The sequence below is a fragment of the Rhizophagus irregularis genome, chromosome 19, assembly GCF_026210795.1.
Source record: "Rhizophagus irregularis chromosome 19, complete sequence".
Classification (NCBI taxonomy): domain Eukaryota; kingdom Fungi; phylum Glomeromycota; class Glomeromycetes; order Glomerales; family Glomeraceae; genus Rhizophagus; species Rhizophagus irregularis.
Window position 1 is genome coordinate 746,667 of NC_089447.1, and position 25,604 is coordinate 772,270.

The window sequence follows — 25,604 nt, forward strand, 5'->3', positions numbered from 1 at the left end:
TAAATTGTCATTTATACTTGGGAAAAGTGAACATTTGCCGAATTATTAAGATTGTTAAGGTTTCAAAAAATCATTATTGTAGGTATATAACGGTGTATTGTTATAATGGCGTAGTTAGCCGAAAAACGGAGCTGAATTCCTGATTGCCGATCATCCGGACTCGTCCTGTAATTATATGACGATCCTGCGGCTAATTATTTTTCGGCTAAATACAACTACCCCAGCCGCACCGGCAAAAATTTTGCACACAGGGCCGCATTACAGCGTTATGCACTAAAATAAACTGTGACAAATAATGGGTGACGAATAATTTTTTACCTACTCGAAAAAAAAACTGTCCCTCAGATAATTATAAACAGTGAAACTCAGACGGGGTGTGACGATGTGATTAATTAAAAGCAATCACGTGACTGTACAAAAATTGCCGGTGAGTTGCTAAATACACCATTATACTAATTATATGATTGTGACATAGCGACAGCATATTTTGTGTTTCCTTATTTTGGAAACAGATAAAAAAGACGCCAATATATGCAACTGGGTGCGCAACCTTATTATCGTCGGTAGTAACTTCTTAAACTTGTAAAAAATGTGGCTATATTTGAGTTTCTATAATGATACTTTTACAAGACCAGTAATAAACAAATAACTAAAGTCAAAATAGGTTTTGATCTAAATCTTTCTTCTACTCCAAGAAATTCGAGAAGTAGTTTTTTGCAAATAAAGACAAAGCCCAGAATGTCCCAAAATATGTTAGAATGTGAAAAAACCGAACAAAATGGTTTTTTTCATGTCTCGGAACGCTTTCCGCTCTATTTCTCTTTTATGTGACGTATATTCAACCATCGAATTCAGAATTTTCTCTCTCTTTATAATTCCGAGAATAAATAAAGTTTATTTTCATGACTTAAAAAAAACGAGGAGATAAAACTAATCTGTGTCTATAATTTGTCCAAATCTTTCGATCAATTAAATAAGTTTTCTTTGTAACAATGTTCCAAATCTTATTTTTATATAAACTTTTTTATATGAATGAATATCTGCGCCATAAAAATACTGCGGAGTAACAATTGGGGAAACAAAACAAAAAAAAATACATTTTGCATTTTTTTTTGTGATGATCATTTTCTAAAAAAGAAACAATATAAAAGTGGAAGTTTGCATGTCTTAAATTTAATTTTTAATATAATCACATAATTACAAAAAATCCTAATCTTACATAATTAATCTAAGCTTAATACAAATCAACTTACTGTTATTAGCCATAATAATCTTATTTCAAAATCTCTTATTTGATAATAGTATATAATTTTAACATAATTATCTTAATTATTAATATCTATTAATTTTAACATTTGTTCTATGTAAATGAAATAAATGAAATGAAAAAAAAAATTTACTTTTTAAAATTATTATCGAAAAAATCTTGGCAATTAACTCGAGGAGTGAAACTATGATAACTTTCAATCCTAATTACGCCTTGATGAGATATATAATTATCGTTTGGTAAGGTACCGTTATTATAGTCTTGATTAATATCCATTGTTGAAACGTGCGTTATATTGTCCCCATTTCCATGAAGAGGATGTCTCATTTCTTTCTCAGGAATGTTGTGGTGTGAAAAATCAGTTAAGTCAACCTGCTGCGATGGATTAACAATATGATTATAATTTACACCTTGGTGAATAATATTAATATGATTATTGCATGACAAATCGTCGACGTTATTAATATAATCTTGGTTAGTATCCATTGTTGAAATGACTTGTCTTGTTACCACATTATTCATATTATTTTCGAATGAATTTGTATTTGCATTATAGCATGGATCCGTTTCCCTGTGATGTTGAAGAACTTGTTGATGATGATCTCCAGCTCCATTTATATCTTGAAGGGATAATCCATTGTTTAAATTGTTTTGATAATCGGTCTCTTGTGCTGGCGTATGATATTGCGAAAAGTGAGAAGAAAGAATTCTTTCCAAGCCTTCCTGAAGGCAAAATTTCTGATTTAAAGATAATGATTCTCTTTGTTGTACATAATTTATGTTAATATCCATTCCAAATACTTCTTTATTCAATATATTCTCAATCAAAGAATGAGAATATAATTTACAAGTAATATGATATTTTACTGTAAGATTCTTGTAAAAGAAATTATGATCATAAATTCCATTATCATCATTATCATCAGTATCATGTAAAATCTTTTTACAATTTACAAGATAAAAATTACCGTCACCCGGCGTATGAAAAAATTTACATTCATTCATCTTGTGATGATTGAGTTTTTGATAGTCTATAGGTTATTTTTTAGGTATAAATAAATTTGAAACGAAAATCGAAATAATGTAAGAAGTAGATTCTCGAAAATTAAAACATGAGTTGTTATATTTTATGTTGTTTGCTGTAGGTTTATCCGTTTATTTGAAATTTACGATCAGTATGGCGATTAAAAAATATATATATATTTTTTTTTTCCAAACAAAAAGATTCTGACAGAAAAAAAAATTGGAAAGACGTGCGTACTTTTTTAACTATAAATATTATATATTTTTGTAATCAATCAAATCAATCAAAAGTTACCTAACCTTAAATGATAAGGCTCAAAAAAAATGGAAATTAAAATAGTGTACAGTAAATAGTACAACACGACACGAATACCAAAATTCATTCATTTCTATAAGAATATTATATCTATTTAATGTCATAGCCGCATAACATTTCGTTTATAGATAATATTAAAGATAATATTAATAATAGTAATAGAAAGATTCAAAAATGCATATTACGTACGACATAAAATTCTACTGTCGTGACATCGTTTTACCAGTGTCAAAAATGCTAAAATAATAGGATAAAAGGATAACATATTGTACCCATAAAAGATACAATGATTAGTGAAATTAAAAAAAAGGGGGTCTACTCCCATGTATATATGTTTCAAATCAGATGCATGATTTCGTATTTCGTTTCATCCTTAAAAAGATATCCAATAATATTATTTATGACGAAATCAAAAATAGCAGCAGTACAACACACAGACTTTGTCGATCATTTCACCTCTTTAGATAAAATTTCGATTAAGGAATAATAGAATAATAACAATAGTATTTAATCTGTGAATATTAATGAAATACAAGAAAAAATTTTTTTTTTATCATTTGATATATCAGTAAGTAGCTGTAAAAGATTTGTACGTCACTCAACTTTTATTTTATATATATATATATATATATCACATGATTATTAACAATTACTTTCTTTACAATTAAAATTGAATTAATGTTCAAGACTGTTGATTAATGAAATATCTTCAAATATAAAGCGTTGTTTCCTGATCTTAGATTATAATAATATTCTTAATAATTGGAAGTGTGATATAATTACATATTATCGTTTAGCTTTTTTTTAGTTCATATTGAGAGTTAAAAAAGTTTGTGTATTAGTTTTAAAAAAAATTATATGTAAAAGTTTAAAAAAAGTTTAAAAAGTTTATATAAATGTATAAATAAGTTTATTTTAAGTGGTTGTTTTATTTTTTTATTCTACTTAACTTAAATTATCGTATGATCATATATGGATTATTGTATGCCTGCATAAAATAAATGGATAGGATGTTCAATATGAATGCTATGTGGCTAAATGATAAGATAATCTAAAATACATAGTGGCCTGTACAGTTATTTTAAGCTATATAAATTTTATATTCTATTCTAAATACTATTTGTCGATTTTCGGATATTAAAACACTGACTAATAAATTATGTAATTAGGTTATAAAAACAATGAATAAAATTTAAGTTTCAATTAATTATTACGGTAATTAAATTCTTTTTATTCTTTTCATGTGTATGTGTCGGCTGATTCGAGTAATTCCATGTAATTCTGTAGTTTCTTCTTACAAACCACGTACAATGTCTGCCGTGCAACGCAAAACGAAACGATGAAAAATACGGAGTATAATAACAATACATTTATGTGTAACTCATCGTAAGTCTCACATTCCAAAAACAGGAGCATAATAAAAATAGAATCTAATATTCATAATATTAACTTAGAGGTCTTGTTTATCAAATACACTTGAAAGCAATTACCATGTGGAAATAAATATAAATATTTTATTGGCTATTAGTAAATATATATTTTTGGAATGTTTATTATTTGTTTATTTTTAGATAAAACAACAAAGATACACTTCTGGTCATCTTTCATAAATTCTCTCCTCCAGGTATGGTAATAAATTCTTACCGTACCAAGTATACCATAATTTGTTTTCGTCATTGTGTAAAAAACCAAAAATTACACGTCACGTCGTCACGTGCCATGTACATATATGTACGGTAGCATTTTAGGGTGTTCTCTCATTGTATGTGTGCTTTAGTGTTGCCTGCCGTAATAGGCAACCCTTGATTCACAATCATTTAATTATAATAATAGTAAATTAGAATTCAATACTGTAATGTTTACAACCATTTGCAACTTCCTTACAAAAAAGGAATTCTGGAAACTGTCCTCATTGTCAAAACAATATCTGGCACAATTCGGTGTATTCATATTTCGGTATAGTTTCCGGACGTTTCTGGTTCACCCGGACATTCTTGCTACAAATTTCGGATATCTTTTTAACTTATGTTTATAATATTACAACCACTTGATTTACGGGTTCGCTATAGTCGAAGTTGAGGTTGCAATCTAGTTGTAATCCGAAATGTCGTAGTTATTTATTACTTACAACTAGTAACCATAGTGGACGAGACTCACGGGAGCATCCTGTAGAAAGAAGTCCTGATGAAGAATGGGATTATAGAATAGTTTATTTATCAATAGTTAGTAACATTTTATACGCATTCACACTTAGTTATTATGTAACATATGCCTATTATAAATATTATAGTATATCTTTCTTACTGTATATACGAGTCTTGCAGAATACTTCATAGTTGCCTTATGTTTCATCCTCTCAAGGATGTCCAAACTAAAAATACATCCTATGGTCTACGACTATATCTACGCCCAAAATGCGTTTTCATGAGCCAAACCTCATCGCTTATTACTTTAATATTATATATCTTTATACCAAACCCAATAATGTCATCCTCCAATCACACAAAAAACGGTTTACCCAACTAACTTAACATTGTAGGCTTCGTAGTTGTTATAACTACTACAATCAAATTTATCCCGTTCGTCAAATTTTACATAACACATATATTTTACTCCCAAGTCAACCACTAGATAAAATTAAATTAGCACACAAAATACCCTTTTATGTTCTTTGGTTATGTACAATTACCTTTGTTAATTAGCCAACCCTTCAGCTCGTTACAATCTCGTTTCTACACAAATGGATCTGTCCAAGGCCTCACAATTCCGAATTGGATCCAAATCTTCTTCAACAAAGGCTGGAAAGATGACAATTGCTGTGGCATTATTCAAATGTCCACCAATAGCATAATACAGATTTCAACGGTCTCTCAAACTCATTTTCACACATGTATCACATGTAACCTCATTAGCGAATATCAAAGACAATAATCCATTTATAACACTAGAAAACTTAAGGCTATACCAATGATCCTAATAATGACTTAACGGACAGATTGGAAAAGGAAAAATATAACTCCAATATCCCGTCCAAAATTCCTCCCAACTTCACTGACCTACGCTTTATGGAAAAGTTTAGGAATAAAAAATGTTAGAAAATACCCATCTAATTCAATTCTATAGGAAATAATAATAAATCATTAGCATCATTTGGTCATTTACGGTAGACAAATCAGTTAGCTGCCCAAAAAATGGCTTTCATGCACGACTACATTGCCAGCAATCACAGCAAAATCTAGAAAAATACTCAAACGTAACTACTCTGAAATATATAAAATGGACATCATACCAACTCCTTTATATAAAAATTACAGGACATGTTTATGCAGGATATGTGAAAATTCTCCCGCAACACAAACTGATATCACACAAAATTCTTCAGGAAACGCAAAGTTTTTGATCTGCTGATTCCATCAACAAGCAAGTTATCAATTTCTCTCGTCCTTACCTCCACACCTAACATACTCATAGCAGACCTAACATATTTAATTTTACATTACTTTGTTGCTTCAGAATTAAGTAAAATATTCAAACTCAAGACAACATAAAACTCTTTCTCCACAATCTAATACGTGATCACGTAATAGCAAGATAAAACAATGAGAACTTTTACCAAATGCTGAAACAGAAATTCTTCAAAAATTACCTATACAAACATAAACACAATAGAAATAACACGTTTATGTTCATGACACATATAGGAACTGATAGAAGAATGAATCACACTATTTATACCAAACATCATTCCAAACTCATCCTAAATCAAATAAACATCTAGTTATTCTTTTATATTTCTTATTTTTTTGTTTCTTTTGTTTCTTTCTTTCATAAATGGGTAGAACTAGTCTTTTCGTAATTGTCGTTAGATATCATAATAAATAGTAGTAACAGAATCAAAAGATTGGTGAAGCGATAATACTTTAAGACGTACGATTTACATTAGCGAATAGATTATATTTAATTTAAGTATTTAGCTACTGGGATTCAACAACATTGTAAAGTAACTAATATAAAATATAATAAAATAATAAAAATGATAATATGCAAAGTAAATATAGTGAACATTTATCAAATAGATAACCAACAAAATCGATAAATAATAGGAGAAACTGGTGCTGTACCCGCAACAAGTAATGAATTATTGTAATTGACCAAAAAAATGTGAGAAATTAGAATCGTTTTTCCAGTATGCCTTTCTTGATTGTTCCAAGTTTATATATATTTTTCGTTGGAGATTTACCTTTCGGTTCTTTCCTTTTTTATGAGTCAGGCTTAATTTCTTAAGATTTTATAAAATATAGCAGATAGTGTTTCTCAAAAAAAAAAAAAAAAAAAAAAAATTATTATGCTAATGTACCAGAATACACTATTTCAAACAAACTAGCGATTCGTCCATTATCCGGGCAGCTTTCTATATTTGCATCCTCCAATTATTTGCTTTCCTTCAAACTAATATCTTGTTCTGTATATAATATATATATATAATCCAATGTTTACTGTTGAAATAAATAGGCTTATTTAACTTGGCACATTTTTACAAAAACAAAAATGAGCGGAACAAGTAGCTTTGCCGGCCAAAGTTGATGTGATACAAAATAACCTAAAGAACGAACTATCACAAAATGTTTGAAATTCCTACAATCTATCCTTAATTTCCATTAGCCGATTTAATGTTAATTAAATGTGAGGCATGTTAATGTTAAACCTTGCTTTACAGAAACTTAACATTTTTAATCAATATAGAATCGATATCGTTAAGTTTATCTTAACGGTATCATTTTGATATCATTTCAATATCATTTCAATATAGATTTAATAATTAATATCGAAATGATATCAAAATGATAATACTTTATTTCGATATCGTATCGATATTAAATCTATATTGAAATGATATTGAAATGATATCACTTGAAAACTTAAAGTTTCTGTAAAGTGGTCTAAGTCCTTGGCAAAGCTTTATTTATTGCTAGATTGTTATTATGGCCTAAATATTGTGATATTTGTGTAAATAAATGTCTCTTTTGTGTGGCACTCAGCAAATTTATCTTGTAAAATCGGAAGTCCCGTGACTTCCGAATTTATGATAAAAATCGTAGCTGGTAAACAAACCGGAATGATCACCATCTAATTATTGCGTCACGTCATATGTAAATCATACTAATTTAAATTTAAAAGGCAATCGATCATACAAACCGTTAAAAATACAATTCTTTTTTATTTTTTATTTCAATTCAAAAAAATGGTAAGAATATTTTTCTTTGTTATTTTATTTTAATTTGAACTTGACATAATTCATAAAATACATAATAAATACGATTTCTAATTTAAAGGATGATATCAACATTGACCTCAATATTGTCAAACAAGAACCGTTCGACGAGTTCGATAACACAAAACCTATAGATACATTTGTATCTTCTCAGAATTGTACATATTCAGATAACGCAATGCCTATAGATACAGTTGTATCTTCAAATGAAATTATAAATGAGGTATTATCAAAACTGGCGATTAAACAAGAACCAACTGACAAAGATTTTCAAAATTATACATCTTCAGATGACGCAATGCCTATAGACACATATGACTCTTTAAATGAACCAGATATTAAACAAGAGCCGTTTAACGAAGATTCTCAGAATTGTGCTTCATCAGATGACGCAAAGCCCATAGATACATTTGTCCCTTCGAAAGAAATTGAAGATGCGGAACGGGAGATCAAAAAAGAATCTGAAGATTCCGAAAATTCCGAAGATTTTGAATTAAAAGAAATACAAAGAGAAAAAAACAAGCAGAAAAAGATAAAAAATAACTTAATTTCAGAGAGTTCTAACATATTCTTATATGCAAAATCATGTCCAAATTGTAAAAAAAGTTTTAATTCTCCTTTAATCAAAAAGAAAATCATGCATTTTAAGTCATGTTGTAATTCTAAGAAGCGTTGGGTAGAAGAACGAGAATTGACAATAATGATTGAAGATTTGAAATATAAATTTAAAACAGCAATGGAGAAACATAATCATAACAATTTTGATTATGATTCTTCTGAAGAGGTGGCCAAAGATCTGGAAACGAAGAAGATTTATGAATATTTTTCTATAGAAAAATTAAATGTTGATAACAAAAAGAATATGAAGGAAAAAAAAGTAAAAAATAAGGAAGATTTTCGAGATGATGATCACAAAAAGAAATTGGGGACGAAGATAGAAACTGATGATATTGTTTGAACGTATGATTTTTAGTTTTGTTGAACTGATTGTCATTTCACAGATATACTAATCTTTGAGGTACTTAATATTTAAAGACACATTAGTGATAATATTCCATAAATAAAGTTATGAGAATAGGAGAAGATATTTCTTTTTTTTTTTTTGAATTCCAAAGTTTCATTAAGAAGAATGGAGGGATGAGTAAGGGGGTACAGAAAACTGATGATCATTTGATCATTTTAAAATAAATTATAAACTATTTTAGTAAATGTACTTTATCATGATGAGCACCATTATTGATCCAAGCACGTGTGTCAATTTAAAGCTGATCGCCGATCAGTTAGGGCGTCTATTTTTTTAATCCGATTAAAAATAATTTCAAAATCATAAATTATTTCAGATCAAATTATTAATTTAGGATAATAAAAATGGAAGGGTTAAATATGTTAATGCATAAGATTTTTTTTTTTTAGTATCAAATTTATCATTTTATTCGCTTTTTGTTATCCATTGACCTTACCGACTCCATCATATTGAACGTAACTCTAATTACAGTCACCTAAATTATATACAAAACGCACATGATTAATTTTTTTATTTATACACTCTAAAATTGGACACGTCACAATTGTCACATGTCCCAAGTGTCAAATCTCAATTTTATTCAAGATCTCTTGTCCAATCAATGTTTATCCGCTACATTACATGGTCCTTCAAAAGATAAAAAAGATAATCTTTCAAGTACCTCAAGACGTCGAATACACGTTCATTGCAATTCTTCTGAAAAATACCCATTCCCTCCTCAGAGTAACATTGGAAAATATACGCTTGTGCCTATAAACTTTTAAAATTTCATGGTTAGGTATAAAAGAAACAATCTAGGAATCATAATTGAATGTGGAATAAATATGAATCAGGCAGATGTAGTAATAAGGAATAATACCTTCACTTTCCACATCTAATACTAATGATTAAATCTTCATGGTGAAATTCAAGTACCAACAATTGGAGGTAGCGCAAATCATAAATCTGATGGAACGATGAAACTCTTCTATCACAATATCAAATTGAGGATATCGAGTCTCCTACTTAGAACATAGCTTAGTGCATATGCATTGCTTGATTACCAAAAGGTACTCACTCTTATTAATCGCTTTCATTTAAAGAATCTTATCATCATCGGCTGGTAGGTATTATTGATGAATTTTGTTTTATAAGTTGCGTGAATTTGCCGAGAATTCACTACAATTGGCCATAATATTTTTGCTTTATTTACTAATTATAACAGATAATGAATAATGTGAACAAGATAAGAGTATTGGTTTTGTTGTTTGAATTGCTTGCATTTATATTATAAATAAGATGAATTATGAATTTTCGATTTCACAGTTTAACTAATTAATTCCTTGTTTGATGACACGTGATGTACATTCCAATGTCAGGTCGTTCCTTTTTTAATTAACTCGTTAGAATAATATATTCTAAGATGCGCAATTACAAATACCAACGAGCACTCATACTACTTACCTGCCTTTAGGAGGATTTCTTTCTTACATATTAATTATTTAAACCAAAACGTAACTCTAGTAGATCTAGGTGAGCTGTACTCATCTTTCCCAAAATACATGTGTGTAATTGGTATTGAAGGGGCGATAAGACATAACATTCACTTACGCCTCCCTTCTCTTGCTTGAACTTATTATAAATATCAAAGCCAAATTGAATATACGTTTCAAGTAAATTCCTGAATAACATATTTATTTCACTACATCCAAATAAATAAAATACAAATCTAATGAAAAAACCCTCCGAAATATACAATACGTTGAGTTAGTTAATACAAAATAATGTTCATGAAGAAATAAATCAGCTCTTATATTCGGAAAAGGGTTAATTAATAAAATAACTATAAAATGAACAAAATATATATAACGAAAAGAAAACATATTGAATGAAATATGTTTTGCTAATACATCGATAAAATATGGTACAAGAAATTCTAAATGAGAGACTAATAATATATAAGATACAGTAATAAAATGAATGAATGTATGTATGTAAATTATTAATGAACTTTAATCCCATTTATAAATATTCCATCATATTCGATCATTTGCAGTACACCGCCAGCATCCTCTATTGAAACTATAGAATCCGGTATATCCCAAGAATAAACATTAAAAAAATCATCAGGATCCGGATCAGGAAAACTTTCATAAGTAAATACAGGTGCCCCATTAGCTTCATTTGTTTTTAATGTAGAATCATTTGAACCAGATCGATTTCTTGATCTTCGTTTTAACATATTTGACAAAGCTTGCGCTGTTGACGAAAAACTTCCACTTCTTGAACGTCGATTTTTCTTCTTTCTTTCACTAACCATCGTTGAAGATGTATATGAAATCTGACTAACAGCCGGTGGCGATAATGAAGGTGTTGTAATCAATGTATTGATAGGAGTTTGGTTATTTCCTTTCTTTGGCGAGTCACGAAATGAACGAATGAAATTTTTTGGTAATGTTTTTGCCACCGCTGCGATAACATTTGTATTTTGTGTTTTTGTGGTGGAAGATGACGTCGCTTTCGTAAGTTTACGCATTAAAACCGGAGCTTCTTGATTAGTCAACTCTTCAGATTGAGTTAATTTAATGTCGCTTTTACAATCATTATTTTTAATTGATACTAAATGATCAAGTTGATTGTTTTCTTCATTAAAATTTTCCTTATTAACTTCTTGTACTTTCGTTAATGCTGTTTCTCCTTGTATTGAGGGATTACTATCGATGCTGTTGCCAGAAACTGACAATAACGACGATCTCCTTGTTGCTGTTATAGAATAACGCGGAGTTGTAACTTGAGCTGTTGGTGAAGAAGTAGATCTAGATAACTTTGGAAGCTTTGGGCTAACTTTTAAACTAACTCGTTTTACTATACTTTGTTTAATCTCCGTCATGGCTGGTTGGGGAGTTGTTACTTTTGAGGTTTCCATATATTTATTAACACTTTAACCGTCAGTAATACTGCCTAATCTCGTTTGTGGGATATTTATAAACTTATTTTGGCCCGGCTAACTTATATAATTATTATAGATTTAAATTATATTTTATATTTGGAAAGTGAAATAAAGTTGAATGGTTAGCAAAAAAAGGAAAGTACTTCTTGAAGAGTTGAACACGTTCTTTATATAGTCAGTTGGATAACAATTTTTTCTTATTAAGTAATTATAATCGAGCCAATTGATATTAGAACACAGTAAGTTGGTTACCGAATATTTTATCGAAGGAAAGAAAAATAATTACGAGTCTTAAGGAGTAAATTAAGTTTATTAAAAGGTTAAAAACTCTTTTCCGAAAAAGATATTTGTGCTTGTGATAAACATTTTTACCCAATACTTAATCAGGTTAAAAAAAACAATTGGCACCTGAAAATTTTATTATGAAAATGTTTGATTGAACATAAGAATTTGGTTAAGATTTTTCATCAATTATTATTTCATTTTGATTAGCTATTGATCATTGATCATCTGAATATCTGAATTAATTAAGGCACCCAATAATAAAATAAACTTCGCATTTTTTTTTTATCTTCGGAAATCGGAATTCAACCATTTTAATTAATTTCGGTTAAAAGCCACGAAATTCTTTTGAGGTTCTAAGGGAAAATAAAGTATAAAAAATTTTTCTTTTTCTTTTTTGTTAACAAAGATAAATTCTTCAAACTGGCACCTTTAGCTCCGTCTCCAGCCCTGGCTCCAGCACCGATTTTTACTTTTACTACCGCTACTGCTACTTCAACTACTCCCTCCTCTTCAACTTCATCACCTTCTACGCGGTGGGTGCGAAGGCTGCACCATCGACAAAGAAACCATAGAGAGAGGAACTTATTGTTTAGTCGGATGATACATGCTGCAGGAGGCGGTGGGAATAGTAATAGTGGTAGTAACAACATTAATAGTAACGGTAGCAACATTAATGGAAATAATTCTTCAACAATATCTTCAACAGTGCCTTCAACGACTTTATCAACCTCTTCCTCTTCATCAAATATACAAGACGATGATGATCTTCAAAACATGCATCACCATTTTCGTAGCAAGACAGTATGCAAATTAAATTGTGCACACTGTGATAATAGTGTGTGTGCGAGAGGAATGAAGGTGGGTGCTCATGGTGTGAAAAAGGGAAGGTAGTGGAGGCATTGATCAATGCATCAATGAGTATAGTTTAATGCAGCTATGTAAAATCTGGCGGAACAATAGTGGGTGGGCAAATTTACATTATAGTATGTTCAGGTAAAGAATATAATTCAAAGAAAAATAAGTATTACTAATTTTTAACTAATATATTTATTTTCCCCTTATCTATATAGGCAATGCTATTAGCTGACACAAGAATTGAACTTTATTCAACTGATGTACCGCCATTTTCGTACGTGTGCGTGATGCATATTGTATTTTAATGGTTATTATATTGATTTAATTGTAACTGATTAAATTTTTTAATTCAAAAAGAGTACAATTGGTCGGTGAAGATTATATGACACAAAATTGTCAATGTAAAATTCGAGATGTGGCATGTCTCACATGGTAATGTATTAAATAATTTATTCTTTTTATGAAAAAAAAAAGGTAACGATAATAACATGTTTATTTTAATTAGTGGAAATGTTCTAGGTTATCATATCACTCAACCATGTCAGCAGTGCATGGAGGCCTGTAACAATGGTCATCTTTGGATGTTTCACACTGAGGCTGTTACAAGTGAAGAGAGACTTGATCCTGAAGGTATGTTCGTTTGGTGGTTTTTATAAAGGAAGGGAGAAATAATTTTATATTTCGATTTTTTTATTTTATTTTAGGAAAAAAAATTCTTTTATGGGCACATTTACCTCGAGCTGAAAAAGACACCGAGGCAGTTAATTCCGAAGATGAATATGAACAATGTTGCCGATAAATGGGTTCTTTGAAACTTATTTTCCCAAACCTTAAAAGAATAATCATTAATTTGAATGAAGAAATCAGTTGAATAAGGTCAATATACGATTCTTGTAGTTTAATTTTCTTTATTGGTTCTTAAATATTGTATTTTTTTGTAATTCTCAAATTTAGATTTTTTTTTAATTGTTATTATGCGGTTTTATTAGTTTTTAAGATGGAAAAGACAGATGATGTTACTGAAAAGCGCATATTTTTTTTTATTTTATTTTTTTTTTTTTTGTTATTTAACTATATTATTTCGGAAATTTCTTTTTATGTATGTAGTTTTTTTACATATGGAGAGGGAAGTTTGTACGAGAAGCTATGTTATTTTGATGAATAAAGAAATACTCGATTTTTGGAATTTTGTTGTATATATTTAATATAAAAAAAATTCGAGTTTTTTTAAACACGGCTATCTTTTTTTGATAATCTTGTACTCGTGTAACATAAATTTTTTATATAAACCAAAATTTTTGGTCGATCAGCCATTTCTTTAACAAAAAATGAAAATAAATAAAAAACGTAAGCGTCATTCAATCAGTAATGATAATAAATATATTAACGGAAAGGATCTAGACGAACCAGAACAAATAAATAGAAAGAATCTGAAAGTGAATAATAATATTAAAGATGATAACCAGTTTTCTAAAATGGAAGATATTTCTAAAGTGGATAATAAACGAATTTCTCATAAAAAATCAAATGATAGTAGCAAAAATTCGAGAGAAAAAAAGAATGGATCGGATTTGATTAAATTCCGAAAAAATTTACCCATTTGGCAAGGTAATTGTTGTAAATTAAACCTGATTGATTTTCTTTACCTAATATTAATTATGTTCATAAAAAAGAACGGAATAACTTGGTTCAAGCAGTAAAAAAAAATGAAACTATTATTATTATGGGAGAAATGGGTAGTGGAAAAAGTACTCGTACGTATATTTTATTTGTTTATTTTGTTATTTTACCATGATTTAATCGTAAAATAATAATATAATTATAGAAACACCACAGTTTTTGGTTGAGTTTGGATTGATTTCATCAAAAAAAGGAGTTATAGCTATAACGCAACCAAGACGTGTTGCAGCTATAAGTTTAGCTAGTAGAGTATCACAAGAATTTGGAACGCAGTTAGGACAAAAGGTATAATAACGATAGGTATAAATAGTGATCAATATTAATATATTAATATAATTCATATATTCTAATATAAACTCCCAATTAATAAAAGGTTGGATATTCGGTACGATTCGATGATAAATCATCACATTCTACAATCATAAAATATTTAACGGATGGAATGTTATTAAGAGAATTATTGTCGGATCCATTATTATTAAAATATTCAATAGTAATATTGGACGAAGCACATGAAAGAACTATGCGCACAGATATTCTTTTTGGTATGGTTAAAAGAGCTCAAGAAATTAGAAAAAATAAAAGTAACCAAGAAGATAAAAATTATGAACCGTTAAAAATTATTATTATGAGCGCTACGCTTGATGCAGAAAAATTTGCTAGATATTTCAATACGTAAGTAATTTTTGATGTAATTATTACGTTAGAAAAAATTAGAAAAAAATTAAGAAATTTATAATGTTACAGTTCTACTATATTGAAGATTCCCGGAAGACAATTTCCTGTTACTATTAATTACGCTTCTGAACCACAATCGGATTATTTAGATGCTGCTTTAACAACTACGATGCAGATTCACATGGACCAACCTAAGGGAGATATCTTGGTATTTTTACCTGGTATTTAAAAAATTTAATTTTTCGCGCTTCTATTATAATGTCACGTGAATGTTTAAACAACTTTTGAATTTATTAGGTCAAGAGGATATTGAAATACTTGAAAAATTAATAAATGATTATGGTACCTCACTTCCACCTGATAAACTAAAGGTAGCAAATTAACTTAAATAAACTCAAATATACAGCTGATTATTTTAATTTTTTTTTTTGGTAAAGTAGGTTATTACGTGTTTATTGTTTGCCGCCTTACCTACGGAACAGCAAACCAAAGTATTCGATCCTGTACCACCTGGAACGCGTAAAATAATTCTTGCAACGAATATAGCAGAAACTTCAATTACAATTAGAGGAGTGCAATATGTTGTTGATACAGCGAAGTGTAAGATACGTAAATTTAACCCAAGAATTGGTATGGAAAGTTTATCAATAGAAAATATTTCAAAAAATTCAGCAGATCAAAGAATGGGAAGAGCAGGTCGTGAGGTATTTAATTCATTTTATTATTTTACTAGATGATAATATATTTCGTTCTAATTTTATTTATTATTAAAATAGGCATCGGGGGTTTGTTATCGTCTATTTACAAAAGATGAGTATAATAGAATGGAAAAAGATACTGAACCTGAGATTAAGAGATGTAATCTTGCACCGATAATTCTGTTGTTAAAAGCATTGGGTATAGATGACGTATTAGGATTTGATTATCTGGACGCACCATCGAGAACCTTATGTACATAGTAGGACTTTTTTATATACATATATTGAAGATAAATAATTTTTATAAAACTTTTTTCTTTAAAACAGTAAAGAGAGCTTTGGAGCAATTGTTTATTCTTAAGGCTCTTGATAGCCAGGGGAGAATAACGGAACTTGGTAAAAAAATGGCAGAATTCCCACTTGAACCAGCTTACGCAAAAGTTCTTATAGTGTCACAGGTAATTTATTAAGAAAATTCGTGATTTTTTAAGGAAATAATTTGTAAGAATTTATTTTCAACTTAATAGGAAATGTCATGTACACGTGAAGCAATTGAAATTGTTTCATTACTTTCAGTTGAATCAATATTTTTTTCTCCACAAGATCAAAGAGAACATGCAAGCGAAATGAAAAAGAAATTCATTTCGCCATTTGGAGATTTAATTACATTTCTTAATGTATTAAGATCATATGAAGTACAAAAAGGAAATTCTGAATGGTGTCATCAAAATTTTATTAATAGGCGCAATATGAAACATGTAATTGTAAGTATGATTCTTAGTTGTAAATTTAAGTGAATAATTATATATATATATTTTTTAAAAAAAATTATAATAGGAAGTAAGAAAACAGCTAATTCAGTTATGTACTAGAATGGGAATTCCGACAAATAGTTCTTGTGGAAATGAATATGAAATTGTTTTAAAATGTATATTATGTGGATTTTTTCGCAATTCTGCTATATTACAGCCCACGAACAATTATAGAACTATTTTCAGTAATCAGGTAAGCAACAATTTTTTTTTTTACTAATATATTATTTATGAATCTATAACTTAATTTATTATATTTATATTTAGAATGTGAATATACATCCATCCTCTACTTTATTCAATAAAAAAGTAGAGGCTGTCATGTATACTGAATTGGTAAAAATTTTTTTATACATTATTAAATTTTAATTGCTTTGTCGCTTATCTCTCTTTTTTTTTCTTTTTTTTATCTGTAAAAAGGTGTTGACTACAAAACCTTATATGAAGAATGTATCCGCAATTCAAAGTAATTGGTTATCTGATACTGCACCAAATATTCAAAAATAAGATTCATTTTTGAATATGTTTATTTAATATTAACTTGATTATTGGAAATTTGGTGTTATAAATCCAAAAATAAAGTCTATTTCTACTAATCAATTTATATTAAATAAACTCTCTTACAAATTGATATTTTTAAAAAAATATTATTGATACTTTGATAGTTGATATTAAAAAAAATTTTCTATCTTATAATAATTATGCATTTATATTAAATTAAAATATTTAATAAAAGTACACTCCAAATGCCATTACTACACATATAATTGTTCCCTAGTAAAATCGAAACATAATAATTAATCTTCAGTCCGTAACAAATACGAAATAATTTATATTCATTATACGTACGTTTACGTTTTTAAAAGTCTCTTGTGCAAGATTATCAGTATCGGAATCCCATAAACAATTCACTTGCATACTACATAATTTTTTTGCGAAATAAATCTTTTTTTTTGCTCTAAAGATAGGCAATTAATCTAATATATTCTCATTATTCTTACCGAGCACCAGCCCCTTTATTCTCCATTATCGTTACATTGACAATATATTTGTATCTGTTAAGTTCCATTTCTATATTTAAAGAAGCTAATTAACATAATTCTTCATATGTTTAAAATTTATTAATCAAAGAACAACTTTACCCAATAATTTCTTTTTAATTTCTTCAGCAATTTCATGAGCCCAACCTGGAGCTTGATCCTTATCATATATAGCTTGATCTAATCTCTCAGAAACAACTTGTTGAATTATCGTTTTCACTAACGGTGCACGAAACCTTTTTTGTTACATGTTTTAGAATTACAAGATTAGCTAACATGAACATGTTTGAAGTCAATGGATAAATGCAAAAAAAAATTACTTTTGAAAAAAAGCAGGTCTAAGTGAAGGTTCTGAGCCACGACGCTCCTGTTCACCCATTACCGCTTTTTCTGGTCCACGACGTTCATATTCAGTCATCACCGAAGATTGAACTTTTTCTGGTAAGGTACTTTGAATTTCGTAACTCATTATGTACACTTTTTACTTCTAACTGCAATAATGAAAAGATCATATAAATTTAAATTAAAAGTTACACAATTAACACAACATATTGTAATTTCACACGCTAATCGTCTGATTGCGTCTGAAAAAATATATTTATATAGGGTTAATTCTAAATAATTCAATAAAAAAATTAATTTCAAGATGCCTATTGCAAAAATTGCTCCTTCTATGCTATCTAGTGATTTTGCATCACTCGCAGCTGAAGCCCATCGTATGATAAAAAATGGTGCTGATTGGTTGCATATGGGTACGCTCGAAATTCGAATTCTCGTCAATTGTTTTTAGTATTGATTGTGATTAATTTTTCCCTTTAACTTTACTTGTTACAGACGTTATGGATGGGTAAGAAAAATTATTGTCTATTAGCTATTTCTTTAATTTAATTTTTCTTTAATGCTCTAGACATTTCGTTCCTAATATAACTATTGGTGCCCCGGTGATTCAATCGTTACGAAAACATACAAATGTATTCTTGGGTAAGTTTAATCAAAATTTCGAATCTTTAAATTCGTTCTCAATTCTTATCATAATTTCTTTTAGATTGCCATTTGATGGTATCAAACCCAGAAAAAGTATGTAAAATTTTATATTAAATTTACTTCATTTCACCAAAATATAATTTATTTATCGGTTCACTTTTTATATGTAAATTTAGTGGGTAGATGATTTTGCAAAGGCAGGAGCTTCATTGTATTGTTTTCATATAGAAGCAACAAACGAACCTGAAGCTTTAATTGAACAAATTAAGAAAGCGGGAATGAAAGTTGGAGTAGCTGTTAAACCAAAAACTCCAATAGAGACCGTTTTCCCATTAGTTGATAAAATCGACATGTGCTTAGTTATGACAGTTGAGCCGGGTTTTGGAGGACAAAAATTTATGCCTGATTGTATGCCAAAGGTAATTATAACTTAATTTATAGAATTTTGGTAAAATGACAAAGCTATAATGTTTAAATAATTAATTACTTAGGTACAATCGTTAAGAGAAAATTTTCCCAAACTTGATATTGAAGTAGATGGAGGTCTTAGTCTTGATACAATTGATACAGCTGCACAAGCAGGTGCTAATGTAATTGTAGCTGGCACTTCAGTTTTTAAAGCCGAAAGTCCTAAAGATGTTATTTCAACTCTTAGAGAAAAAGTAGAATCTGTACAATCTAAATCATGAAGAATTAATTACTTTAAATCGTGATATTTGGTACTTTAGTTTTAATTTTAATTTCGTTGAATATTTATTTATACAAAAAAATAAAAAAATATATATATATACATATGGTTATCAAAGAAACCAATGAAATCTACACCTAAATTATACAGGAGGTATTTTGAACTACAAAATATTCAATTATTACCTATTCATTAATTATAACTATTCAACGTATACACTATTTATTAATTGATCTAAAATTATTTTCTGCTGCTGTTGGAAATCCTCGATTCGTTTCACTATTCGTCGTCCTGAAACCGAACTGTAAATTATTATTATTTGATATGTATTCTGATCCAAAAATATATTTTTGATTTACGTTAGCTCTTGTTAAATTAAGATTCTCGTCGCTAAGTATTGAGTTCATTCCAAATCTACGATTTGAATCCACGCTAGTGTTCACGTCTGGTAGATCTCCCCAACCTTCGTCTTCTTCATTTACTTTCGGGGTTTGGAACCACCCGATTTCATTATCATTATTATCGTTAATTTCGTTACCGACCGCGGACGTGTTAAAACTTTTTAAACTTTTTGTTGAATATAAAATATCTTCAACACTTTTTGTTGTTGTTGTTGTTGTTGAAGGTAAAATATCGTTACCAAACATTTTATGAGTAGCATATGGAAATGATTGATTTTCTGTCGGTTTATTAATGTTACTATTACCGGCGGATAATTTTGAAAATTGGTCTATAAATAATTCATCTTCAGTTTTAACATTAAGTTTGTCCAAATCAGATAGCAATCCTTCCATTATTTTATAAATCTGTTGACGAGAATAAGAAAGTTGTGGCGATGATCCATATAACCTGTTCTATTTATAAATTTTACACGCGATACACGTGATTGGTTGTGTGAACCATATCTGATACGTTTTCCGTAAAACAATTTATATCTGCTAAAATTATAAGTCATAGAATGAACTTTAATTATTTAAAATACAAATTAACCTAAAGCTTAATTACTTTATGTACAATTATAGAAATGTTCCAATTGGATATAAGTTTATCAATGAATCCTGACCAAATGAATAATCTATAATTAAAAGCAAAACATGACCGAATTAAGATATTAAGAGAAAAATAATTTACATAACTTAAGAATCAGAAATGTTGTACTTTATCTCGTAATTTGGTTGACGTGAAACCTGCAATAGAGCAAAGATCGTTAGAAATGAAACGCAAACAATTGAATAAAAATAGGATTATTCGCAACTAACACACCAATCAAATTTTTTATTAAATCTACTATTATTCAGTTTGATTCAGAAACTTCTTTCGAAGTTTTTGCTTTTATTGATAAAGCATGTACACTCATATTCATTTCTTCATTAAGCAATTCATATATGAGTCTGTGACGTTGTATTAATTTCTATTTATCAAAGAAAAAATATTTAAGATATATTACTCATAAAAAATTTAAAAACATTATAATAATAATTGAAATCATTACTTTTCCTTCAAAGTGATCTGAAACAATCGAAATACTATTTATGACATTAATTTGATAATTAAATATTTGAAAGATAAAAAAATCTGAATTTTTGAAAAAAAAAAAATTTAATAAGTACCAAAAATGGGTTTCCTTGCTCGTAACATCTTTCATCGCTTGATGATGTGCATGCAAGTGAGATTCGTTAATAATTTCTAGCGATGTTGGATTAAACGCTTTTGTTAACTGTCATAATAATTAATAATTTATCAGTTGAATATTAAGACAAAATTCGCTACCCGTTTTAATTTAAATTAATCACCTTTTGTTGAATACTTTGATATATTGGTCCTACTTCCGTCATTGCTCTTAAATTATGAATGAATTTTGTACGAATTGATTTTGAAAATATTGATAAACTTATCATTTCCAGAAAGACATTTTTTTAGGTTCATGTTATATATTATTTAAATCGAGATCATCAGCACGTGTCTCATTGGCGCAGTGATTTTAGACGGCTATTATAATCACAACTGCGCAAGAGATATATTGTCAATAATAACAAGAATGCGATATAATTTGGAAAAAGTCAATTAAAAATTTAGTTATAAATATCATGCAACATATAAAATCTTAGAATACCTATAAACAACTGAACTAAATGGAATGAAATGATCAGGATTTATTGATTAATAGTACAAAAGAATACGAATGAGGATATGACTGAAAATCTGTACACTAAAGCCATCTGCACCTTTTTGTGGAAAGTATATGCTTAAAGAAATTTCAAAAGGATCACATTGAAGATTTATGCAATTTCATTGAGAACTCAAGAGATATTACGGAGATGGCAGTTCTTCGTGGAAAACTTTTTGAAATGTGGTCGCATTCAAAGATTTGCAAAGGAGGGGAATTTTTGGTATTCTGAATTTGGGAGAAATTCGTTGATCGTTAAATTAAATTTGCAGTTAAATGTTCATGTTTTTATTATTTTTTTATTACAAATATACATATGCATAAACTAATTGGATATTAGCGAATCACACAACATTGTATTCTAAAATGACAAAGATAGATATTGTACAATTATAGAATAATTGATGTTAAAAGTGAAATTACATAAAAGAAATTATTTACAAAGAAAAAAATTTTTTCATCGAGTAGAATAAAATTCGAATGCCTAGCAAAAGTGCTAGTGCTTTTTTTTCTTCTTTTTTCCCTTATTCTTTCCCTTCTTTGTTCCCTTATTCTTTCCCTTCTTTGTTCCTTTTTGTTCATTTCTTATTGCTGAATTAGACCCTTTAGTTACTACCCACTCACCGATAGACTTGAATGAATCTGCTAATTCTCTAGCTTTTTGTTCGATTTCATTCTCTGGTATAAGTTCATGAGTGAACTCAATGACATAACAAATATTTTCTTGGTGGAAAAGGTAGTTTACCAAAGCTTCTCTTAATTCACCTCCTAAGTATGACATGGTACTATCTACACGAGACCACATATAGATAATACCGGTAGTGTTTTCTAACCAAAAGACATAATTATCATTACTTGCAAGGATGGGACGAACATCAGAAATACCATAAAGCTCAAAGAAATCATTAATTTCATAATCCTCCAAGACATCACCGCTTGTTTCATTAAAAGGATAAAAACTTTTTAATATATTAAGAAGTACAGGAACATCTTGGGAGTATTTTGCTTCAAGATCACAAGACAATTTTCGCAAGGTGGCTTGTCTTTCTGATCTTTTGTTGAAATCAAATGAAGTCAGATTGGTAAGTTTTGTTTCCAGTATGCTAAATGTGCCAGTGGGTTGTTCTTGGCACAATTGCTGAAATTCCAGCCCTTTATTTTCAAAGGCATCACATTCCCATTTTTGTCTCGTGGAAGGAGATGTTGGTGTATTTGGTTGAAATCTTGTCAAAGCTTCACTAAAGCTTGTCTGAATTTGGTGTGGCCTATTAGCATTATCCTGAACAAATAATTGATGATTCTCTGCCACTTGAACTTCCATATCACATTGATCACTTATGAAGTTTGATAAGATTTTGTCTCCAAAAGTACTACCCATTTCGCTAATTATTTCTGGTATTGAAAAAGAAAATTTATCTGTTCCTAAAGAAACCTCAAAGTTCTTGAATTGGAATTAGTTTGATGTTAATCATATAATACAAACAGAGAGCATTTCAAACTGTATTTAGTGCAATATCTGTTTCATCTAAAGTTATCAGCAAATAATGTGATTTTCCGTTCTGTTAGAAAAATGTTTGTCTGTTGTATTTAAAATGCCAGAAAATTTTAAATATTTCCATCTCATTAAATATCATAATTATACATATCCGCATTATTCTTTATAAGGTATAGTAAAGTTACTATTTCTAAAAATAGATTTGCTAATTAAAGAGAATTTATGTAACTTTCATATGAAAGTTTCTAAATAATTACATCTACAGTTACACCAATGTGGCTTTTTTCATACTAATAAAAATTTGGAAAAAATCACTTGACACGTGACTATATAAAATTGTTACTATATTATTCACGTAACAGTGTATAATTCTGCATAATACCAACTACCAAAGTGCTTTTTTTCTTGAGAATGCTAGAGTAGTTCTTTGTCAGAAAGGAAGTACCAGAGTTCGATAATTTTTCTGCAGATAAGCTCAAGTTATAGGAGAGAAAAATCCCTAACAATCGTAATCTCTTGAACAATCTCTCACTTTAGAACTTCTTGCAACAAGAGAAATAAAAGACTACTGAACTGGGAAACTATCTAAGAGGTACTGTATATTTATGTCTTAATCAAACTAGCTATGCACTACGATTAATAATAATATCAAAAATGATTATGATCACATTTCTTTCATCGATATCTTATCAATTGATGATTTATGGGATTTACCTTATAATAATTTTTATTTAACCTTTATTGATTTTATTAAAGGTTTTATTCCTCTAGCTTTATCTAAGTATCTTAAATCATTATCTTTAAATGATAAACTCGTTCATATTATTGTTAGAGATTTACATAATTTTATTTATAATAAAGTAATAAATAATACAGTAACACCCCTATAAGTGCACCCTCTATAAGTGCATTCCCTCTCTATATGCAGAATCTATATGGCCTCTGAGTAGACTTTTAGAAATAAGCAGCACTCCTTCTATGTTTTGCACATGCAAGCAAAACTGAGTCTCAGGAGGACCCCACTTACTTCTAATAAAAGTCACTGTAAAATTTTTAAGATTTATATGTAAATTTACCTTACTCCAAATTTTCCTTCTACTAAGTAATTTTACCACCTTTCCAGTTACATTTTTAAATCACATATATTTTTACCTTACAAGTTCAGTAAAATTTATAATTATAGATTATATAAAACATAATTTATTTTATACATTTAGTACTTTTTATTTCTTTTAAAATTGGCCTAATTTTTAGATATAATTATTTTAGAAAAATGTAAAAAAGTTCCTATTTAAAATAAGTTTAAAATTGATCAATAGTTACAAATATATATATTATTTTTTGACAAAAAAAAAAAATAAAATAACATATTTATCCCACCTATTGCAACCACTCACCCTTTCCGATCTTTGCTTTATTTTATAATTTTTTATATTACACAGATATCCATACAAAATTCTTTTTTACATATTTATTCTTTTAATTTTACGTGTTTATGTAATAAATTTATATGTGTCTACATTTGTGTAATGAAATTTTATGTGTCTGTGTAATAAATGTAATGAACTTATGCTAAAAATAATATAATAAATTTTATGTGTTTGTGTAATAAAATTTTACGTGTCTGTATAATGAACTTATGCTAAAAATAATATAATAAATTTTACGTGTTTGTGTAATGAAATTTTACATGTCCGTGTAATGAACTTATGCTAAAAATAGTATAATAAATTTTACACGTCTGTGTAATAAACTTGTAACTAAAAATAGTATAATAAATTTTACATGTCTGTATAATGAAATTTTACGTATCTGTGTAATAAACTTTGTGCTAAAAATAGTATATACTAGTAATAAATTTTACGAAATCATAAATTTTACCTTATAATTACAAGTTACATTTTAAAATCCTATTTAATTTTACCATATACTTAACAGTTACATAAAAAAACTTACCATGGAATTACATTTACTTTTTTTAATTTATAAAGAATTTTACCTTATAAATTCAACCAGTTTTTTTGACTTTTCTATGTAATTTTTACCTTAGGCTTGTGTAAGGTTGCTTGTCTAAACCTCTTCAAAATCCTACGATTAGTTTTGTCAAAATTTTACTATAGATTTATTATAGTTTCGGCAGAGTTTCGGCAGTTTCAGCATTTATAATAAGTTTCGGCAGTTTCGCCATTCTCCAAAGTTTCACCAGTTTTTTAATATAACTTTAATATAGTTTCGGCAGAATTTCGCTTTTCGGCAAAACGCCATCTTGCCTAAACCCTAGGTTTCAGCAAGCAACCTTAGGCTTGTGGGTGACTTCTATTAGAAATAAGCGAGGTCCTGTTCCAGGTATATTAGAATACCCTCCATAAATGCATTCACGTGACTATTGCA

At 28.7% G+C, this 25,604-nt stretch overlaps 10 protein-coding genes across 10 annotated transcripts; 4 read left to right on the forward strand and 6 right to left on the reverse strand.

Annotated features, from left to right (window-relative positions):
* Positions 1 to 1,396: 1,396 nt before the first annotated feature.
* Positions 1,397 to 2,272, reverse strand: OCT59_010674 (uncharacterized protein; the record flags this gene model as incomplete). The annotated part of the gene is made up of 1 exon (XM_025312594.2): positions 1,397 to 2,272. The coding sequence occupies one exon, from the start codon at positions 2,270 to 2,272 to the stop codon at positions 1,397 to 1,399; it is 876 nt and encodes a 291-aa protein (XP_025189550.2).
* Positions 2,273 to 7,848: 5,576 nt separating this feature from the next.
* Positions 7,849 to 8,836, forward strand: OCT59_010675 (uncharacterized protein; the record flags this gene model as incomplete). Its single annotated transcript, XM_025312593.2, has 2 exons — positions 7,849 to 7,851; positions 7,940 to 8,836. 2 exons carry the CDS (start codon positions 7,849 to 7,851, stop codon positions 8,834 to 8,836), a joined length of 900 nt encoding a protein of 299 aa, XP_025189549.1.
* Positions 8,837 to 9,291: 455 nt separating this feature from the next.
* Positions 9,292 to 12,287, reverse strand: OCT59_010676 (uncharacterized protein). The gene is made up of 3 exons (XM_025312592.2): positions 10,346 to 12,287; positions 9,762 to 10,267; positions 9,292 to 9,652 (listed from the first exon to the last, which is right to left on the reverse strand). The coding sequence occupies exon 1, from the start codon at positions 11,805 to 11,807 to the stop codon at positions 10,884 to 10,886; it is 924 nt and encodes a 307-aa protein (XP_025189548.1). The 5' UTR covers positions 11,808 to 12,287; the 3' UTR covers positions 9,292 to 9,652; positions 9,762 to 10,267; positions 10,346 to 10,883.
* A 426-nt stretch (positions 12,288 to 12,713) lies between these two features.
* On the forward strand, positions 12,714 to 13,770 carry OCT59_010677 (uncharacterized protein; the record flags this gene model as incomplete). The annotated part of the gene is made up of 6 exons (XM_066136058.1): positions 12,714 to 12,974; positions 13,101 to 13,109; positions 13,187 to 13,245; positions 13,329 to 13,403; positions 13,477 to 13,601; positions 13,676 to 13,770. 6 exons carry the CDS (start codon positions 12,714 to 12,716, stop codon positions 13,768 to 13,770), a joined length of 624 nt encoding a protein of 207 aa, XP_066000730.1.
* Positions 13,771 to 14,291: 521 nt separating this feature from the next.
* OCT59_010678 (uncharacterized protein) lies at positions 14,292 to 17,600 on the forward strand. The gene is made up of 13 exons (XM_025308946.2): positions 14,292 to 14,579; positions 14,645 to 14,725; positions 14,797 to 14,936; positions 15,025 to 15,326; positions 15,399 to 15,550; positions 15,627 to 15,700; positions 15,770 to 16,033; positions 16,106 to 16,280; positions 16,355 to 16,485; positions 16,555 to 16,791; positions 16,865 to 17,032; positions 17,107 to 17,175; positions 17,260 to 17,600. Exons 1-13 carry the CDS (start codon positions 14,300 to 14,302, stop codon positions 17,344 to 17,346), a joined length of 2,160 nt encoding a protein of 719 aa, XP_025189546.2. The 5' UTR covers positions 14,292 to 14,299; the 3' UTR covers positions 17,347 to 17,600.
* Positions 17,319 to 18,362, reverse strand: OCT59_010679 (uncharacterized protein). The gene is made up of 5 exons (XM_025312590.2): positions 18,200 to 18,362; positions 17,982 to 18,115; positions 17,841 to 17,910; positions 17,689 to 17,758; positions 17,319 to 17,613 (listed from the first exon to the last, which is right to left on the reverse strand). Exons 1-5 carry the CDS (start codon positions 18,346 to 18,348, stop codon positions 17,566 to 17,568), a joined length of 471 nt encoding a protein of 156 aa, XP_025189545.1. The 5' UTR covers positions 18,349 to 18,362; the 3' UTR covers positions 17,319 to 17,565.
* A 146-nt stretch (positions 18,363 to 18,508) lies between these two features.
* OCT59_010680 (uncharacterized protein) lies at positions 18,509 to 19,690 on the forward strand. Its single transcript, XM_025312589.2, has 6 exons — positions 18,509 to 18,631; positions 18,714 to 18,726; positions 18,787 to 18,860; positions 18,925 to 18,956; positions 19,040 to 19,282; positions 19,355 to 19,690. Exons 1-6 carry the CDS (start codon positions 18,526 to 18,528, stop codon positions 19,550 to 19,552), a joined length of 666 nt encoding a protein of 221 aa, XP_025189544.1. The 5' UTR covers positions 18,509 to 18,525; the 3' UTR covers positions 19,553 to 19,690.
* On the reverse strand, positions 19,598 to 20,380 carry OCT59_010681 (uncharacterized protein). The gene has a single exon (XM_025312588.2). It carries the CDS (start codon positions 20,343 to 20,345, stop codon positions 19,770 to 19,772), a length of 576 nt encoding a protein of 191 aa, XP_025189543.1. The 5' UTR covers positions 20,346 to 20,380; the 3' UTR covers positions 19,598 to 19,769.
* Positions 20,381 to 20,599: 219 nt separating this feature from the next.
* OCT59_010682 (uncharacterized protein) lies at positions 20,600 to 21,386 on the reverse strand (the record flags this gene model as incomplete). Its single annotated transcript, XM_066136059.1, has 7 exons — positions 20,600 to 20,626; positions 20,710 to 20,738; positions 20,815 to 20,838; positions 20,905 to 20,962; positions 21,044 to 21,077; positions 21,162 to 21,268; positions 21,345 to 21,386. The coding sequence occupies 7 exons, from the start codon at positions 21,384 to 21,386 to the stop codon at positions 20,600 to 20,602; spliced, it is 321 nt and encodes a 106-aa protein (XP_066000731.1).
* Positions 21,387 to 22,214: 828 nt separating this feature from the next.
* On the reverse strand, positions 22,215 to 23,096 carry OCT59_010683 (uncharacterized protein; the record flags this gene model as incomplete). The annotated part of the gene is made up of 1 exon (XM_066136060.1): positions 22,215 to 23,096. The coding sequence occupies one exon, from the start codon at positions 23,094 to 23,096 to the stop codon at positions 22,215 to 22,217; it is 882 nt and encodes a 293-aa protein (XP_066000732.1).
* Positions 23,097 to 25,604: the final 2,508 nt, after the last annotated feature.

Coding starts and splice junctions, on each gene's coding strand:
- OCT59_010680 (XM_025312589.2), top strand. CDS start 18,526: ATGCCTATTGCAAAAATTGCTCCTTCTATGCTATCTAGTGATTTTGCA. Junction 18,861..18,924: donor ACATACAAATGTATTCTTGG/GTAAGTTTAATC, acceptor AATTTCTTTTAG/ATTGCCATTTGATGGTATCA. Junction 18,957..19,039: donor TGGTATCAAACCCAGAAAAA/GTATGTAAAATT, acceptor ATGTAAATTTAG/TGGGTAGATGATTTTGCAAA.
- OCT59_010678 (XM_025308946.2), top strand. CDS start 14,300: ATGAAAATAAATAAAAAACGTAAGCGTCATTCAATCAGTAATGATAAT. Junction 14,937..15,024: donor GAACGCAGTTAGGACAAAAG/GTATAATAACGA, acceptor AATTAATAAAAG/GTTGGATATTCGGTACGATT. Junction 15,327..15,398: donor TTTGCTAGATATTTCAATAC/GTAAGTAATTTT, acceptor ATAATGTTACAG/TTCTACTATATTGAAGATTC.
- OCT59_010676 (XM_025312592.2), bottom strand. CDS start 11,807: ATGGAAACCTCAAAAGTAACAACTCCCCAACCAGCCATGACGGAGATT.
- OCT59_010681 (XM_025312588.2), bottom strand. CDS start 20,345: ATGGAAGGATTGCTATCTGATTTGGACAAACTTAATGTTAAAACTGAA.
- OCT59_010679 (XM_025312590.2), bottom strand. CDS start 18,348: ATGAGTTACGAAATTCAAAGTACCTTACCAGAAAAAGTTCAATCTTCG. Junction 17,911..17,981: donor AATTAAAAAGAAATTATTGG/GTAAAGTTGTTC, acceptor CTTTAAATATAG/AAATGGAACTTAACAGATAC. Junction 17,614..17,688: donor AGACTTTTAAAAACGTAAAC/GTACGTATAATG, acceptor CGATTTTACTAG/GGAACAATTATATGTGTAGT.